General features: G+C 44.2%; 1 protein-coding gene across 2 annotated transcripts in view; it reads right to left on the bottom strand.

Moving 5' to 3' along the window:
• TNKS (tankyrase) overlaps window positions 1-18201 on the bottom strand; it is a 150075-nt gene that overhangs the window by 100991 nt on the left and 30883 nt on the right. For both annotated transcript variants that reach the window (XM_053303344.1, XM_053303345.1), the window contains exon 3: window positions 17399-17494. In XM_053303344.1, coding sequence (XP_053159319.1) covers window positions 17399-17494 — 96 coding nt within the window. The remainder of the gene's footprint in view (window positions 1-17398; window positions 17495-18201) is intronic.

Below are 18201 nucleotides of genomic sequence, written 5' to 3'. Positions count from 1 at the left end.
GGCTCTTGATGCACTAACTCCAGCCTCAGTCCACTCCTTGTGAAAGTCCCCAACACTTTTGAATGGCCTTTTCCTGACAATCCTCTCCAGGCTGCGGTCATCCCTGCTGCTTGTGCACCTTTTTCTTCCACACTTTTCCCTTCCACACAACTTTCTATTAATGTGCTTTGATACAGCACTTTGGGAACATCCAACTTCTTTTGCAATTACCTTTTGAGGCTTTCCCTCCTTATGGAGGGTGTCAATGATGGTTTTCTGCACAACTGTCAAGTCAGCAGTCTTTCCCATTATTGTGATTCCTAATGAACCAGACTGAGAGACCATTTAAAGGCTCAGGAACCCTTTGCAGGTGTTATGGATTGATTAGCTGTCTGGAGTGGGACACCTGGAGCCTAGACTGTTGAACCTTTTCACAATATTCTAATTTTCTGGGATTGTGGATTTGGGGTTCTCATGAGCTGTACGCCATGATCATCACAATTATAACAAATTAAGGCTTGACTTATCTCGCTTTGCATGTAATGCGTCTATCTCATATATCAGTTTCACCTTTTAATTTGCATTACTGAAATTAATGAACTTTTGCACAATATTCTAATTTTTTGAGTTTCACCTGTATATTAAGAGGGAAACATTTAAAATGACTTCATAGCTATTGAGAAGCTTGCAAATATGAAAGAAGTGGTCCTCAAGCTCAGAAGTCAATACATGATCCCCAATCCAGTGATTACTAAAGCCACTCATAAGTTATAGTAGGGAAATGAACTGTTTCACTTCAAGAATATTGGTCCTTCAGCAGATTACAATAAGAATTTACATAACATGTGCACAAACTTCACTGAGAACATTTACATTGTATATTTATTAGTCCTGCTGTCATTTTTGAATTTTAATGTAAATCCACATTTTTACAACAGTCTCCAAAATATCTTAAGAACCATTATTTCTGGTCTCACACAGTAAATTACACATATATCACAGGAAAAAAGTACAAGCTCTCTACAAGCTACAGCCTAGCAATTGCCTCATTTAAAAAACCTGCAAGCTGCTACAATTTTCTGCAATTACATGCAAATCAGCTGCAGTTTTCTGGCTCATTCTCATAATAAATTCCTAACATGGTATTCTATACAGAACAGACTGCTGGGACGTGCTCAGGTTGGAGCAGCAGCTCAAAGGAAAATCTATAGTTCTGTCAGGAAGACTGCCATCTACTGCTACAATTCTTTACATATGGTATCTGCACTGGATAATGCTTTCATTGTTTTAACATCAAGCTATCTGCTCAGTATCTACTGTGAGAGAAAACTTCCTGCTTCCTCCTCACACTGCTACTGGAGGAAACAGCCTGCTAATATGTATGTATTTTGTTTATTTCGGCCCAAGGCCAGCATAATCCTGCTAATAGGGATGTGCACAGAACCACGGCTGTGTGGTTCAAAGGGGATGAGGGTGCCGCTTTAAGGGCGGGGGAGGGTGCACTTACCCCTCTCGCCGCTTTTCCCCTGCCAGCGCTCATTGCTGTTAAAAGCCTCCGGGGCAGCAGCATACCTCCCTACCGTCTCGTTACCCGCCTTGGCCGGAGGTACTGGGCATGCGGGTGCCCGCCGCATGTGTGTGCATGCTCGTCAGACGGACACACGTGCCCAGTACTTCCGGCCAAGGAGGGCAACGGGGCGGCAGGGAGGTACACTGCCACCCTGAAGGCTTTTAACAGTGCTGGTGGGGGGGGGAGCAGAATGAGGGGTAAGTGCACCCTCCCACACCCTTAAAGCGGCTTGGGTGGCCCTGTGGAGACTGGAGAAGGGCGTAGCATCTCTCCTGTGGCGTTTTCGTTCCCTTCAGGGGGCAGTGGGGATGAGAAGGGCCCAGGCTGGTCGGATCCCAGTGAGGTTGAGAGGGCAAGGCAGGGAGAGCTCAGGAAACAGCTCCGGGGGCAGCTAGGTTGGGTGTGGCAGGAAACAGGAAGCAAGGACAGGAAGGCGGTGGGGCTGGAAGTAGGCTTTAAGCCCTGTCAGCTCTGCACTGGGGTATTTAAAAACAAGGCAGCTGATGAGTAGGGGCTGCTTCTGAATATGGGAGCTGGGAGTTCTCCAGGAAAGGGAACTGGCTGAATGCAGCAAGCCAGGAGGAGGACTCAGGTGACAAACTAATCTCCTCCCCTGGCTGTTCCTGAGGCTGACTTTTTTTTTTTTTTTTGGTCCTTACCCAGTCATTCTGGAGTTCAAGAAAGGATAGGAGCCCACCCCGTCCCCTGGGAGTCTGACAAAGAACAATGAATTTTTAGAAAGAAGTGAAGAACAAATCACACAGTTTTATATATAAGTCATTATGAAGATGCTAAGAGACACAAAATCTGGAACTCGAATACTGTGTTAAAATGAATGAAAATAACAGTATTGGAGAGTAACTCAGTACAGTTTTTACTTTAAAGATTAGAAGAATGGCATAGGAAGAAAATAAAATAAATAAAATCAGTGTTATATACACACTCCTTTCCAAATGCATTTATTTCCAAAATGCAAATGACATTTCATATAATAGAGCAATAGATTTTAATTCAATTCAATCCAACAGTAAAGAGTATAGCAAAAATACATTATAGTACAAAATTAACACTAAAGAAATGGGATGCACTTAAACTATAATAGAACCAGGTTGCTTTGGAATAATGCTCCATTTGCAAGACTAAAATTCCTTACTGTCTTCACCTAAGCTTTCCACATGGCCCTTGAGCCTACGATCTCTCAATTTCTTGTTGCCATCTCTGTCACCATTATACCATTCCACTCCAAATCACATCAGCAGCTTATCCCAGCGTCACTGTTTTTTTTTAAATGTACCACTCCATCAACATTCTTAAATAATCTTCTCTTCACCTATCACATCCCCTCTATCATTTTACCTCTCTTCATTTCCTATAACATGCTGTTTATTCTCATCACCTTGATTCCCTCCGAGGCCCTATGATCTCGCTTCTGCCCTCCACTAAAGATTTCCTCATTGCCAAATCCGAAGGTCTGTTATCCACCCAGTCCTCTCCATTCTTAGTCTACTTTCCAGTAGGCTTATGAGATCACTCAGCATTCTGTGTATGTGTCTGTGTGTCCCCCACTATCAACTTCGCAACGCCTGGACCAATATGAATCAAATCAGGTACAGTTGTAGGGACACATAGGAAAGCCCAAATGGCATGGTGTGTGATGATGTCATCCACTACAATTCAAGATGGCAGCTGCGTGAACATCTGAGGCGCAAGCGGGATAATTTGTGGACTATCTAACCAATTTAAACAAATTATGTACAATTGCAGTGAGTGATACACAGGGACATCTCAATGGCGTAGTCTGTGATAATGTCACCCACCCCGATCCAAGATAGACGCATAAACTTTTGAGGCACAAGTGGGCTAACTTGTGAACCGCTTAACCGATTTGAACCAAATTTGCTGCAGCTGTAGGGACACATAGGGACACCTCAATGGCAAAGAGAAGATTGTGACAATGTCATCCAGCTCAATTCAAGATGGTGGACACGTAAACCTTTGAGGCGCAAGTGGGCTAACTTGTGAACAGTCTGATTTAAACCAAATTTGCTGCAGCTGAATGCACACATAGGGATGCCCCAATGGTGTAGTTTGTAATGATGACATCCACCCCAATCCAAGATAGCAGACATATGAACACTTGAGGTGCAAGAGATCTAACTTGTGGACCTTGATCTGCACCAAATTTAGTCCAGATGTAGAGACAATGAAGTAGGCTGCTTAATTCTTACTAGAACTTGTCTTTGATACATCTGGCCATCCTCTCTTCCATGACTTCCTCCACACCTTAGATTTGTTCTCAATGGTTCCCTTCCTATCCATCAATTTGATTCCACTGAAGCCAAAAATCCCTTTTGGCCAACCCTACCGTGTGTGCGTGTGCGTGTGTGTGTGTGCGTGTGTGTGTGTGTGTGACAGATATGTACACGACTGTCTGCACTGCAGGGATGGGAGTGGCAAGCAGGAGAGAGAGCGCGCGCACAGATCCTTACTTGCTCTCCACCACTGCATGCAGCATTATCTTGCTGAACATGCAAATAGTGCCCACGGATATGCGGATGCCATGTCCATGCTAGCACCATGTGTGGGTACTTGGGACAAGCAGCACCACCGTAAGAAGCTGTATGTGGCAGTGGAGAGCAGGTAAGGACCTGCTCTCCTTTTTTGGCTTAAGATGGACACAGGCTGTTGCTGATGTCTACCATGTTTCTTTTAAGATTGTGAGCCCTTTGTGGAGAGTCATCCATCTTTATTTATTTATTTATTTTTATTTCTTTATGTAAACCACTTTCCCACTTTTTAACAAAAGTTCTCATCCAAATATTTGTAGTAGTAGTAGTAGTCATATATTTCTTCCTTCAAATTCTTTTTCAAAAGCCAGCCTTTCAACAAACTCCTTGGCTTTAGCTCTTAGACTGCATCCCCATGTGAAATGACAGGTTGCTTACCCTGTAACTTGGGTTCTTCTAGTGGTCATCTGTGCTCTTACACAAATGAGCTTTGCGCCTGCACAGAGACCACATCAGAGCTTCCAAGCTAGAGTTCTAACTTTTTGGTGGTAACCCCGCCCCCACGGTATATAGGCGGCTGCTTGGGCTTCCCTCTTCAGTCTTCTGAATCCGCCAATCCGAAAGACTAGCAGAAAAGACATTAAAAGAGGGGAGGATGGGAGGGCGTGTAAGAGCACAGATAACCACTAGAAGAACCTAAGTTACAAGTAAGCAACCTGTTGTTCTTCGACATGGTCTCTGTGCTTTACACAAATGGGCGCATAACAAGCTGCACCCGTGCCATGCTCACTTGGAGGAGGGATCAAGCGAAGATGGACTGTAACACCGCCCTGCCAAACGCCGTGTCTTTTCTGGCTTGGACATCCAGGGCATAGTGCTGCACAAATGAGTGTTTTGACAGTCCACGTAGCCGCCTGGCAGATGACATCCAAAGGAATGGACCTGTCAAAGGCAGTGGAAGCCGCGACCGCCCTTGTTGAGTGTGCTTTGATGGGGGGTGGGAGAGGCTTCTTGGAGAGCTGGTACACTAAAGTGATGGAGCAAACCACCCATCTGGATATGGTGTGTGCAGAGGCCTGCTTGCCTCTGTTGGGTCCAGAGTGAAGCATGAAGAGAGGTAGAAGTGCGGAGAGCAGAGGTTCGGTCTACGTAGAAGATGAGCGCTCTATGAACGTTGAGGGTGTGGAGACATCGTTCGGCCTCAGACGATGGTTCAGAGAAGAATGCAGGCAAGGAGATCAGTTGGGAGCGATGAAAGGAAGTAACTACCTTCAGAAGGAAGGCAATGTCTGGTCTGAAGATTATCTTCTCTTTATGAAAAACCAGGTAAGGAGGGTCAACAATCAGTGCTCTGAGTTCACTGACCCGCCTGGCGGAAGTGATAGCCGTAAGGAAGGCCACCTTACAGGAAAGGAGGTCCAGAGAAATTGTGGCCATGTGTTTGAAGGGAGGGTGCATGAGAGAGGAGAGCACCAAGGTCAGGTCCCATGCAGGTGCCATGACCAGTGGGTCCAGGTAAAGGTGGGTGAGGCCTTTCAGAAAATGCTTGACTGTGGGGTGTTGGAACCACAATGGCGTAGACAGTGGTGAGTTAGCCACTATGACTGCGAGATGAACTCACAAGGAAGGCATCTTCAGTCCAGCATCCTTGAGGAACAGTAAGTATGAACAAACATGTTCTACAGAGACAGAGTGTAAGGGAATGTTCCTGTTTTCTAGAAAGTTCCAAAAACGAGTCCATTTATGGGAAAAGGAGGCGAGGGTAGTAGGTTTACGTGAAGCATTAACTATTCTCTGTAGGTCTACGGGCAGGTTGGGACTATGTGCCGAGATGGAGACATTGTAGGTCTGGATGGAGGAGGCGACCGTTCTGCAGGAAGAGGAGGCAAGGGTTGTGTGGCAGGCGGAGGTATTAATGATTGGAGAGGCGGAGAAACCAGGACCTTCTGGGCCACCACGGGGCAATGAGTATGCAGTGCGGTCGGTCCTGGGAGATTTTCTGAAGAACTCGAGTCGAGGAAGTAGAAGAATCGGGGGAAAGGCATAGACCAGAAGTCCCACCCAGTTCATAGCAAACGCGTCCCCGAGGGAGTTGGGCCTGATCCCAGACCTGGAGAAATACAGGTGACATTGCGCATTCATCTCTGATGCGAAGAGGTCTATTTCTGGGAGGAATCAGCAGCGGAAGAGGGAGCGGAGCATGGGGGGATGTAGCTGCCATTCATGGGACTTTGAGCGAGTCCTGCTCAACCTGTCTGCCGTGACGTTGTCCTGTCCCTGAATATGGACTGCCAGGGGGGTGATGGTGTGGTGAATGCACCAGAACCACATTTCCATGGCTAGGAATAGGAGGGTGCTGGAGGAGGTGCCGCCTTGCCTGTTCAGGTAGGCCTTGGCAGTAGTATTGTCCGCTTGGACCAGAACATGAGAGTCTCGTATCAGAGGAAGAAAGGTTCTTAGAGCCTTGAAGATGGCCAGCAGTTCAAAGTAGTTGATATGGTGAGCGGCTTTGGCCGGGGACCAGGTGCCATGGATGTCATGGTTGTTGGTGTGGGCACCCCAGCCTTCCATGGATGCATCCGTAGTGAGTAGAATGGTATGATGTGGAGTCTGGAAGGGGAAGCCAACGCTGAAGTTGGCAAGGTCCGTCCACCACAGGAGGGAATGTAGGACTTGAGGCGGGATCGTAAGGGTGCGGTTGAGGGAATCTTCGTGTGGGGAGAATACGGAGAGGAACCAGTATTGAAGAGTCCTGGCACACAGACGAGCGTGAGGATAGCCTGGATCCTGCGCTGAGACAGGAAAATCTTTGACAGAATGGAGTTGAAGATTATCCCCCAAAATTCTATGGTTCTGGAAGAACTTGAGTTTCAACTTCTCGTAATTCACCTGGAGCCCCAGGTTGGAAAGGAGGTTGATGACCGTGTGGAGATCCCTCAGCAGGGATTGTGGGTTGTCGGCTACCATGAGCCAGTCATCGAGGGATGGAAAAACTTGAATGTCTTGTTGCTGCAGGGCCGCCACCACTGGAGCCATGCATTTGGTGAACACCCGCGGAGCGGATGCCAGCCCGAAGGGGAGGGCACGGAACTGGTAAGTGGTGTCCGCTATCTGAAAGCGAAGGAAACGACAGTGCTGAGGTCTGATGGTGATATGATAGTAGGCATCCCTGAGGTCTATTGAGACGAACCATTGGTTCCTGCGCAGGAGGGAGATGATGGTGGGAATGGTGACCATACAAAACCTCCGGTATGTGACAGGAGTTCAGCTCCCGGAGATCCAGGATGGGGAAGAGGGAGCCGTCTGGCTTGGGTACCGTGAAGTATCGGGAATGGAAACCCAGGGATTGTGGGTTGTGAACCAGTTCTATTGCAGATTTTGCGAGTAGGGAGTTGACTTCCGAGAGGAGAGCCAGGGTGGCTGGTGAGGGGAGTGGAGGATTGTATGGTGGGGTAGATGCAAACTCTATAGCATAGCCGACTCTCACGATGGTAAGAGCCCAGGAGTCGGTGGTGATATTTTCCCAGGTGGAGATGAAGGGGGAGAGCCTGGTGCCCCATCTGGGAGGGGTTTTCAAGTCATTGTCTTTTAGTATGGGGCTGGGACCCCTTAGAGCACTGCTGCTGCTTGGAGCCGGTGAAGTTGGAGCGCTTACTGTAGGGTTGATACCTGGTAGAATAAAAGGACCTGTCTTGTGGTTGGTAGTACTGGTATTTAGAGGAGTACAGCTGTTGCTGCCATTTCTGGGTCCTATAAGGCCGGGATGAGGACTGTTGGAGCCCCACAGAGTGGGCTGTGTTACTACGTTTCTGCACTTTCTGAAGGGTACCATCTGTCTTTTCTCCAATAGGGATGAACCATCAAAGGGAAGATCTTCCACTCTGGATCTAGCGTCAGGTGTCAGTCCGGAAGATCTGAGCCAGGCGTGGCGGCGAAGAGTGACTGAGGATGCCATCACCTTAGAGGCGCCTTCTGTTAAGTGACAAATTGCGTGAAATTCCTGGTTTGAGACCTGCGTGGCTTCACGCAGAAAAACTTTAGGTGGCGGTTTGTCCGAGCCTGAACACTTGAAGGCTTGTTCCCAAAGCCAAGAACGAAGACGCGATGCTCAATTCTTGCGTGCCTGTTTGGTAAAGGCCACACAGTGTGGGCAAGAACCAACCTTATGGGTCTCGCCCAAAGAAAAAAGGCAAAATTTGTGGCCGTCGGTTGAGGGGATCTTAGATCTGCAGCGACCACACTGCTTAAAGTTTGGATTCTTGGCCATAGGCCGGTGAAGGACCAAGGAAACCGTAGCATGCTGGGCCCAAGGGCCACGATGGAACGGCGAAAATCCAAGGAAACTTTGAAGGTAGAGTGGGGGGTACCGGGGATGAAATAAAAACACTAATGAAGGGGAATACTAAACAAAATATAGGGTAAAAACAAGCAAGGGTAGATATTTAACAGCATGATCTAGCAAGGAGTGCTCAACAACGTGTCGTCTATCGTGGATGAAGAAAGAACTGAAGAGGGAAGCCCGCGCAACTGCCTATATACCGTGGGGGCAGGATTACTGCCAAAAAGTTAGAACTCTAGCTTGGAAGCTCCAATGTGGTCTCTGCGTAGGCGCAAAGCCCATTCGTGTAAAGCACAGAGACCATGTCAAAGAACAACTTGTTACCTTGCATCTTTTCCCTTCCCTATCACACTGTGTCTCTCAGCTGGTAAAAATTTAGATTGCAAACTCCTTGACACGGGGAAAGGTTTGCACACGAGATTTTGAAAGAGGGATAAAATGCAGAAAACTATCTGACAAGTTGTTATGTTAGACAAAAGCATTAAAAGAGGAGTTAAACTGGAAGAACAAATAGATACACTCAAAAATAAGGAAGGAATATATATTAATGTATAGCATCACTTAGGACACAAGGAAAATGTGTTGCTTTCATCATGTTGTGGATAGTTTCTTTGCTAGAGTTGTGATGAAGAAATTAGTGAAGTGGTATTTCAACTTAAATCTCATAACCAAGGACCAGACAAACATCACATTTTAATTATATTACTGGATAAAAACTAATTTAGAAGACTATCTGGCAAAAAATGAAACTCAGTATTCCATTCACATCTTGCCAACGTAATCTCCTGAAATCCTTAAAAAAGGATGATTAATCTTAGTTTTACTGCAGGAGCAAATGCTACCACTGGGAATTTCATTGAAAACTTATTTTCTTTAAAGATCATATAGTAGATATTTTATTTTTCAACTATTATATACTGCAATCCTGGCCCAAATAGACTCTTAAAGCAGTTTAGAATAAGATTATAAAATTATTAAAATACAGTTAATAAAATCAAAATATAGTTAAACTCTAACACAACAAACAGAAAAGAATTCAAAGCATCAGCACCAACATTAAAAGAACAGAAACACAGCACAACATCCCAAAAGCCAATGGAACAAAATTATTTTTCCCCAGTTTTCTAAATATGAGCAAAACAAGTCTGGAAGCCATCCTGGGCTATAAGCTCCTTATAGTACTAACTCAGAGGGCATGAGTTCTGCAAGCACAGCAGTATCCTATGACCTTGTTATACAGGAGTGGGTTTTAGTTTTAGGGCTTTAGATAATGACTGAAAATAAAGGGGCAACTATCATTGTGCCATTTTATAAATCACAGCCATATGTAGAATACCAAATATAGTTCTGGCCACCCCATCTTAAAAAGGGTTTTCAGATTTGGAAAGGGTACAGAAAAGGCTAAGAAAATTAAATAATCATAGGTTTGGTATACCTTATCTTCAGGAAAGATTAAAAAGACTGAAGCTTTTAGTTTAGAAAAGAAGTACGTAAGGGAAAACTTTATAGAAGCTCATAAAATGATTAATGGCATACAGTAAAAATAGCTTTCTTAGTACTAAGGACCACCCGACAAGGCTGATTGGGATTTTGGAATATACAGAAGGGAGTACTTCTTCATACAACATTAACTTATGCAATTCATTTTCCGTATTGGCCACTAGATTAGATGGGTTTAAAAAAATTTCCTGCAGTGGGACAGACATTAACAAAAAAAGTTACTTTGTGAAAATAAAATAAGTAAATTTAAACCAGTTAAAGGATATAGCCATAATAGTTAAATGGAACTTCCATGTTCAGAGACAGTATATCTCTCAGCACCAAATCATAGAAGTTTTGAGTTAGAAGAGATCTTGGAGGTCCAAGACCAACCCCCTACTCAGTGAAGGAAACTGCTACAGCATCCTATCATGAACTGTTTATCAACATCCTTCTTAAAATGCAGGCCCTCAAACTGAACACAGTATCCCAAATGAGATCCAACAAGCACAGAATAGAGGGAAATGATTACTTCTGACAATCTGGACACTACGCTGCTACTAAGCAGCCCATTAGCTTCTTCAGAAGCTACATCACATTGCTGGCTCATGTTAAATTTGCGGTCCACTAAGATACCTAGAACCTTTTCCAATGTATTGTGCCAAGCCAGGGCTCCCCATTCTATACTGGTGTAATTTCCCCCCCCTACTAAAATGCATGACTTTACAATTGTGCCTGTTGAACTTCATCATGTTAGCTTTGGCCCAGTGTTCAAACCTGAACATTTATGAATTTTGATTCTGTCTTCTAAGATATTAGCTATCCTCCTCTAATTTTGTGTCACCTGCAGATCCAATAAATATCCTCACTACTCCCTCCTCCAAGTCATTTATAGAAATGTTGAATAGCACAGGGTTCAGGACAGAACCCTATAGCACTATACTCAACAGTTTCTCCAAGTTGGCATGAAGCCGTTAATGAGCACCTTTTGGTACAGTTCAGCCAGCTGTGAACCTACCTAATAGCGAACCATCTTGGCAATGATATCATGGGAGACTATCAAATGTTTTGCTGAAATCAAGATACCTATGAAAACAGCATTCCCATGATCTACTAAACAAGTAACTACTGAAAAAGGAGATAAGATTAGTCTGGCATGATTTGCTCTTGCAAAACTCATGCTGCTCCTAGTAATTACTACATTAATTTCTCAGTGGTCAAGCCTGACTACTCAATCTGTTCCAGGTTCTTTCCAGATTTCTAACCAAACAAGTGATGCCTATCACACCTCCATGTCTTGTTTGTGCACTCCCAGAGGTCTCTGAAAGGCCATTGTTGGGAGCACAATTCTCGACTGTGGTACAATCCAAAAAGGCAATGTTATATTTTCCTATCAATACACCCTATGATTATCCTGCTTTAATTCTTTGAACTGAAAACCAAGTTGGTTTTTATTTCTGGTTTTGAGACTTGAACAGTATTTCACACTACAAAGAGGAGCTTATCCAAGGAAATGCAACCGCCAGAAACAGTGCAAGCTCCTCCCCAATTGATCCTCTCCCTACTCCCAACATACACATAGTGTTTGCGTTATGTCTTGACTGGGTAGAAAGAGTTCAAGAACCCAGTTGTGAAAAGTTCCACACAAAATATCTGTCTGATAACTGAGTTTCACAATTTGATTCACCAACCACTCTCTGGTGAGCCTTAACCTTCCTCCTAACCTTGGACCTGGAACTACAGCGGCACAATGCTTCTCAGGCCCTTGGAGCCAAATGCTATGGGGATGGGGCCATAACTTAGTGGCAGAGAATCTGCTTTGCATGCAGAAGGTTCTGTCATGAACCCCAAGTCTGACACAGATGAGTACCAAAAAGAAGGGGTCATGGCCTTTGAGCTGGACACTGGGGGCTCTCAAATGAAGTGGTCATGACCCCTGAGCCCATCTCTGACCAAGCTGACTCACAGGATGAAGGCAGGTTTCAAGGAGCCCTCACCTCCACCAATGGAAATGTCAGCACCTGCTGACCCCTCAACACACCCATTCCTGTGTCATCCAAGTCAAAGCAGAAGCACCCCAATCTCCACCAGCAGGCACCCAGCTATGTTGTAGCCAGCACTTAAGAAATAGGGTGCAGCCCCTTTAAGACATTCCAGGCTTAGATGGGGCTGCAGTTCTGGCTCTATATTTAAGGCTTCAGTTTGCATCCACTGTTTGCTGAAACAACTTTGTTGCGGATGTGTGCTCCTTGTTTCTGCTCCTGCTCTTGAGATTCCCTGCCTTATGACCCCTTGTTTGTTTGTTTTTTATTTTGACCCTGCCTGCTCCTAAAGGACTGATCTTTGGCTCCTGATCCTCTGCTTGTTTGATTTTGCCTTGCTTGCCCCATCAGACTGATTTTTGGCTTTTGACCCCTTGCTGGTTTGACTCTTAACTTGCCTGCTCCCATAGTGCACTTGCTGCCACACCTGACCCACCCAGATACGACAGCTCCCAGGTCAATCCCTGACATTTCCAAAAGCTCTGGCCTGAAATCTTGGAGAGCCACTACCAGTCAGTGTAGACCACAGTTTCTCAACTGCAGGTCCCCGGACCGCTGCCGGTCCCCAGGGGGTTGAGTGCCAGTCCGTGCAAGTCCTTTAACACCCCCTCCTTTTCAAGCATGCCAGTCCTTTAACACCCTGGAGATTAGCTCCCTGGAGCTAATCTTTAACCAGGCAGCCTTCGCTGCAGGGCTCTGTCTTCTTCTGGAGTCCCAGACAGCCTTTTCTCACTCCCAGCTAATCTCTCCAGTCTCTTTGATGAGAGGAGATAGCGAGAGCGAGTGACGTCACTGGTATGCAGCCGGTGAAACACAAGAGGCAGGTAGCAGGGCGAGTGAGAGGGAGTGCTTGGCTTGGCTGGAGTGCTGCATGCATAAACTCTGTTCTGAACTTCTGCATGCATAAACTCTGTTCTGAACTTCTACAGAGGAGGAACAGAGGAAGGCTGGCAGGCAAAAGATAAGAAAACAAACAGAAGTAAGCAACAGTGCTGATCAAATGAAAAAAGAAGGGAAAGATAAGAAGAATGAAAGGGGTGGGGGTGAGGGGCGGGCTGATCATGTACTGACTCAACAAAAGGGGATGAAGATCAAATAAAATGGGATTTTTAAAAGCAAGCATACAGGAGAGAACAAGTACAATCTGTATGAACTGAGAAATAAAATGGGGGGGGGATGAGGGAGATGAAGAAAGGGGTGGCTAGGGTGAGCTACTGACTTACCAAAAAGGGGATGAAGCTAACATAAACTGGGATTTTTAAAAGCAAACATGCAGGCAGGAGAGAGAACTAGTGCAATGTGTGTGAACTGAGAAAACCAGTGGAAAAAAGAGATCACGAGAAAGGGGATGGAGTGGGGGCTGGGTGTAGCAAGGTATGAAATGGTGAATAGAGGAGAGAGAAGGAGGGACAGAAGGATGAAGAAGAGACCCACTAAAAGTCTTCCCACTCATGTGTGAGTACATAGTACTCCCCCCCCCTTAAACCTCTGCCTAAAAATCATTACAGTTGTAAGAACCTGGATATATATGAATGTGTGGTATGAAGGGTTAAATCTCCCACCCCATTCCCTGTGGTTTACTTTCCTAATGTGGATGCCATATTGATGTGTAAAGTTCATTACCATAACATTACCTTTTCAAGGTAATGAGTGTTTTAGTTCTGAGTGTACTGCTTGGAGGTTTTTTGGATGATTTTTGGTTACAGACTTCCAGTATGATATAAGATATCATGTTTTAAGCTTCCTATCAATTAAGTTGATAAGCTGGTTTTATGGTAGCAAACATTCATTGTCCCATTTGCTAAGGAGAGCAAGGGCAGTGATTACCAAATGAAGAGAGGAGGAAAGCTGGAGGGGGAGTACTGTGTGTGTAAGAGAGAGTACTATTTTAAAAGCAATATTAAATTACTATTTTTATGCATTTAAGAAGCAAGATATTATGTATACAGGAACTTGACACAATTTCCTGCCTGCATGTTTATATGCAAAATAGACAGATGAGGAGTAAGAAAAGACAGAATTGGAAGAATGGAGTGTAAGGTTGCAACCTATTTTTAAAATATGGTAATGTTAAATCTGGACTGGACAAATCTCAGGTGCCAGGGAGCCATGATGTCTCATCCTTTCCTCCCTCCCCCTTTTGGGCCAGAACTTCAAAAGTTAAATATTGATTAAATTCATTTTCATTAATTTCACTTTGATTTAATTGATTGAATAAGTGTTATTTTAATAATCAGCACCCTAAAAATTGACCTCGGCCCCCATGAGCCAAGTCACGGTCAGTTTTGGCCCATCAGGACATTTGAGTGGTGAACACCTGTGAACGCCTGTACTAATAGATAAACTTGAAACCCCTTTGCTAACTGCTGATCTGGGACTAGAAACTGCACACAAAAAATGTAGCGGTCCTTGAAACTGCATGACGAATTTAGTGGTCCTTGACTCCAAAAAGGTTGAGAAACACTGGTGTAGACAATACTGAGCTAGATGATCTGACTTGGTATAAGACAGTTTCCTGTGTTCCAGTTCCAAGGCTGGGACTGTAGGCTGGAGAATGTTTGGCTGCTGCATTTCTAGGATGCTCAGAGTGCCACCGAAGGGCAGCAGCAAAACCTGTAAGTCACCACAACACTTTCATCTCTAGAGCTGGAAGGGGTAGCAAGAGTTTGTTTGGTTGCTGCACTTCCAAGATGCTCATGGTACCTCAGAAGTGCATAGCCAAACCAACACACTTGGATGGGGAGAAGCTAGGATAGCCCCCACATTTCTGATGGACTTGCAAGGCCCTCTGATATAACAATTGTGGGAACGATACCCCATGCTTCTCTCAAGCTCCAAGCTTAAAACTTGGAAGGGGAAACAAAGAATTGTCTCTGAACTCACACTGCATTTTCAAACACAGTACAAAGTCAAACAACCACACACCCTTTGGGGGAGAAGCACAGTCCTGAAAACCATGAATTTGGTTTGGCCACCAAGCCCACTCAAAATTTGAGGACCCCCATCCAATATATCAAAAGGACATCCCAAGTCACAAACTTGTTTTCATTTAGAAGTTGCCACAGGACTGCCTTTGTCTGTGTCTTTTGCCTACTTGTGTATGCTGGGAATCAATGCAGTAATTCCTTTTTCAAAGAGGGCTCTCTAGTCCTTTGCCAGCATTGCCTCCTGGGGAAAACTTGGCTTTCTTTTTTAACTTTATTATTTCGGATGGCTGCAGTTTCTTGCTGCATCTTGCTGCAGTGAACAGATGTAGAATTAAAAAATCGTATTATTAGGATCTCAATTCCAACAACCAAACCCCGCCCCCCCCATAAGAGTTCCTGATTTTTCTTGTGCTTGTAGTCATTGCCACACGAAAAAACAAACAGCCCAAGAATGTTTATATATGGAGCTGCATAATGCAACTATGGATGACAATAGCAAGTGATAAAGTGTTTTAGCTCAGTGAAACACCTCTAGCTTTACAAATACGAGACTTCAAGTAAATCTCAATTTTATGGCTCTAAGGCAGTATGACTAGGAAAGACCTGTCTGAATTGCTTGAGGGGCACTGCCAAAAGGATTTTACTGTACTGAGCAAGATAGCCTTTTGGTCTGACTGTGTGTAAGATAACTCCTTGAGCTATGAATTGAGTTTTCCCCAACCAATACCAGAGGCCTCAGTGATGCAAATTCATTTTGTCCAAGCAGTGTTCCCTCTAAGACGTGCACGTGTGTGCGCCCTCACACTTTTAAAAAAATGTTTGCTCAGTTCATTTTAGATCCCACTCAGGTTGAATCAGGAAGGTCCCACTCTGAATGCATGTGCACACACACTGCCTTGATCCTGCCGCCCAAAACAAAACTCGTTCCGCACACAGATGAAAAAAATTAGAGAGAACACTGTGTCCAAGTACTCTTTAACATGGACTTTCATTTTCCCTATTTCCCCCAGAAAGCAGTGCTAGATATCTTATTGAGGGGTGAAGTGTAAAGACTTAACCAATGTTCACACTGAATATTGTTTAGCCATATTCATGACCTATCAACATTGTTACTCCACAGTTCAACAGGAACTCTTCCTTTCTTTTAACCTAACTTGTCAAAACCTGTTGTAATCAATATCATGCAGGTTGCAACAATTTTTGGCCTGATGCATTTGGGCTATATCAATATAACGTTGAGTTAGATAAAGAAGAAAGACCTAATGGCAATATGAGAGAGTAGTTAGAAGAACTCTGGTTAAACACCCAGTCTCAAGAAATAACAGGTAGAAAAGCTAAACTGTGAAATCAAAGTTTACAGAGCGATCTGCAGAAGCACACAAGCAGCTGACAAATACACATATATGGCATCTTGTCAAAAGCACAAGTTGAGACTGTTACACTTCTAGTGGCCTAGGACGCAAGGCCCAGGAGAGGAAAGAAAGGGGGGCAGAAGTGGCAGTGGGGAGGAGCAATGGCTGGGCCCAGAAGCAGAGACTGGGGCAGAATTGGGGGGTGGGGGGAGAGGTAACGGCCGGCCTCAAAGAGCACACAGATGCTCTGTGCGGAGTTGGCTAGTACATACATAATTAGTAAACATTCTCCAAAAAGTGTCTTATGTCTCCTGTGTCATTAAGAAACATTAGTTTTAGAAGTACTTCATCCTCTCCACTCTGATGGTAGAGGTCATTAGGGAGCTCAGAACCTACCATCCCATAAGAGGGTCTAGCAAGCTATTGTGCTTTCCTCATTTAAATAAAAGGCTGTGTCTCACTTATATTATCCAAGTCACAGATACTGTCTTTTCTGCTAGCGGGAGGGAGAGAGAGAGAGAGACAGACAGACAGACAGTGTAGACGAACAGAAGTGAGAAAGGGAAGCCATTGCATTCTGACAGTTATTCTGTTCTCTTGCCTACAAGTTCAGAAGTTATTGAGAAAGGCACTGACACTGCAATCAAGAACCAAACTTGATGTAATATAGGTATTACATTTTACCCTGCTATATCTCCTCCCCAATACCATCAAAGAATTTGGATAATTGCTCAGTTCATTGCATTCATGTTTCAGTCAGCATATTATGGTGTATAAGCCTTGGAGGCGCTCCTTTTTATTTAGGTCTAACTAATGATCAGTTACTCCGAACATTAAACTTGCAGAAGATTAAAAAGATTTTATATAAAACTTGACAGAATGATCACTACGTTAACTACTGAGGAGGATGACAAGCATCACCACTTCTGTGGCTATTTCAAATGGGATTGTGTGCACAAAGAATTCAAACACAATATAAACCTACAAGATAGTGGTAGAGTGCTATGAACCACTTGAAAATAAGTACAACAAGCAACTCATACCTATAATATTTAGCTGTCACTTAGGGCTGCACTAAAATCAGACAATATACCATGCACATTTTTGCTGTCCATATACTGGAAGAACTTGATAGAGAAGTTTAAAAGGTCAATTACACATGCTAAAGTAAACAGAAATACCCAGAAGCATCATACTACTCACCTGTAAGTACAGCTTTTGCAGAAGGATCTGCAAGATCCAGGGCTGACTTCCCATCTGTGTTCCGAATATTTGGATCAGCTCCATGCTGCAGCAGCACTAAGCAAGGGGGAAAAAGAAGAAGGAATAGCTCTCAAGTCTCTGGCTTACAGAATGAATAAGCCTGCCCATAAACACACACATTGACCAAATAAAGACTCTATATTTCATAAGTTTTTAACAAGAGCCACAATCCATTGTTCAAAGGACTCTTCAAACCATTAACTTTCCCCCCTTTCAACAGCAGCTCCCCATGCCACACTGCAAACTGCCTTCAAAAGTATATTATTGAGTGGGGAGGTGATGCAGCTATTTAAAGAAAAAATATCAAAAAGCATCACTTGGCACATGGAGTTAACCATGCAGCTCCCTGGATTGTAGCCAGAATCTACATATATGTTTTGTAAAGTTTACTCAACAGCATGTACATTAGATATAGCCATCTTACATAGCTTTGTCTCCTTTTCAGTACAAAGTCAACAAGCTAAAAAGCCTTGAGAGCAATATTCAGACATTAAAATCTATACATCATATGAGAGCCATGTAGTGGCAACAGACAATAGTAGGTTTTTCTGGCTTTGGATCACCAATCAGGGCAACTTTTAGTAGCTCTATTATTATTTCTTGTTTACACAATAAGACAGGTGTTATTGACTGGTTTGTTTTATCCAGACATTGAGTCCTTCCCAAGGACCTGGGACGGCTGCATTTTATTATCCATGTTGTTGCTATTATTATTATAGATATCATTGCAGAATATAGGCTGT

This window comes from Hemicordylus capensis, chromosome 2 (assembly GCF_027244095.1).
Source record: "Hemicordylus capensis ecotype Gifberg chromosome 2, rHemCap1.1.pri, whole genome shotgun sequence".
NCBI classification, from domain to species: Eukaryota; Metazoa; Chordata; class Lepidosauria; order Squamata; family Cordylidae; genus Hemicordylus; species Hemicordylus capensis.
The sequence above is the reverse complement of the archived record's forward strand: the minus strand, read 5'-3'. Positions and strand labels throughout refer to the sequence as shown.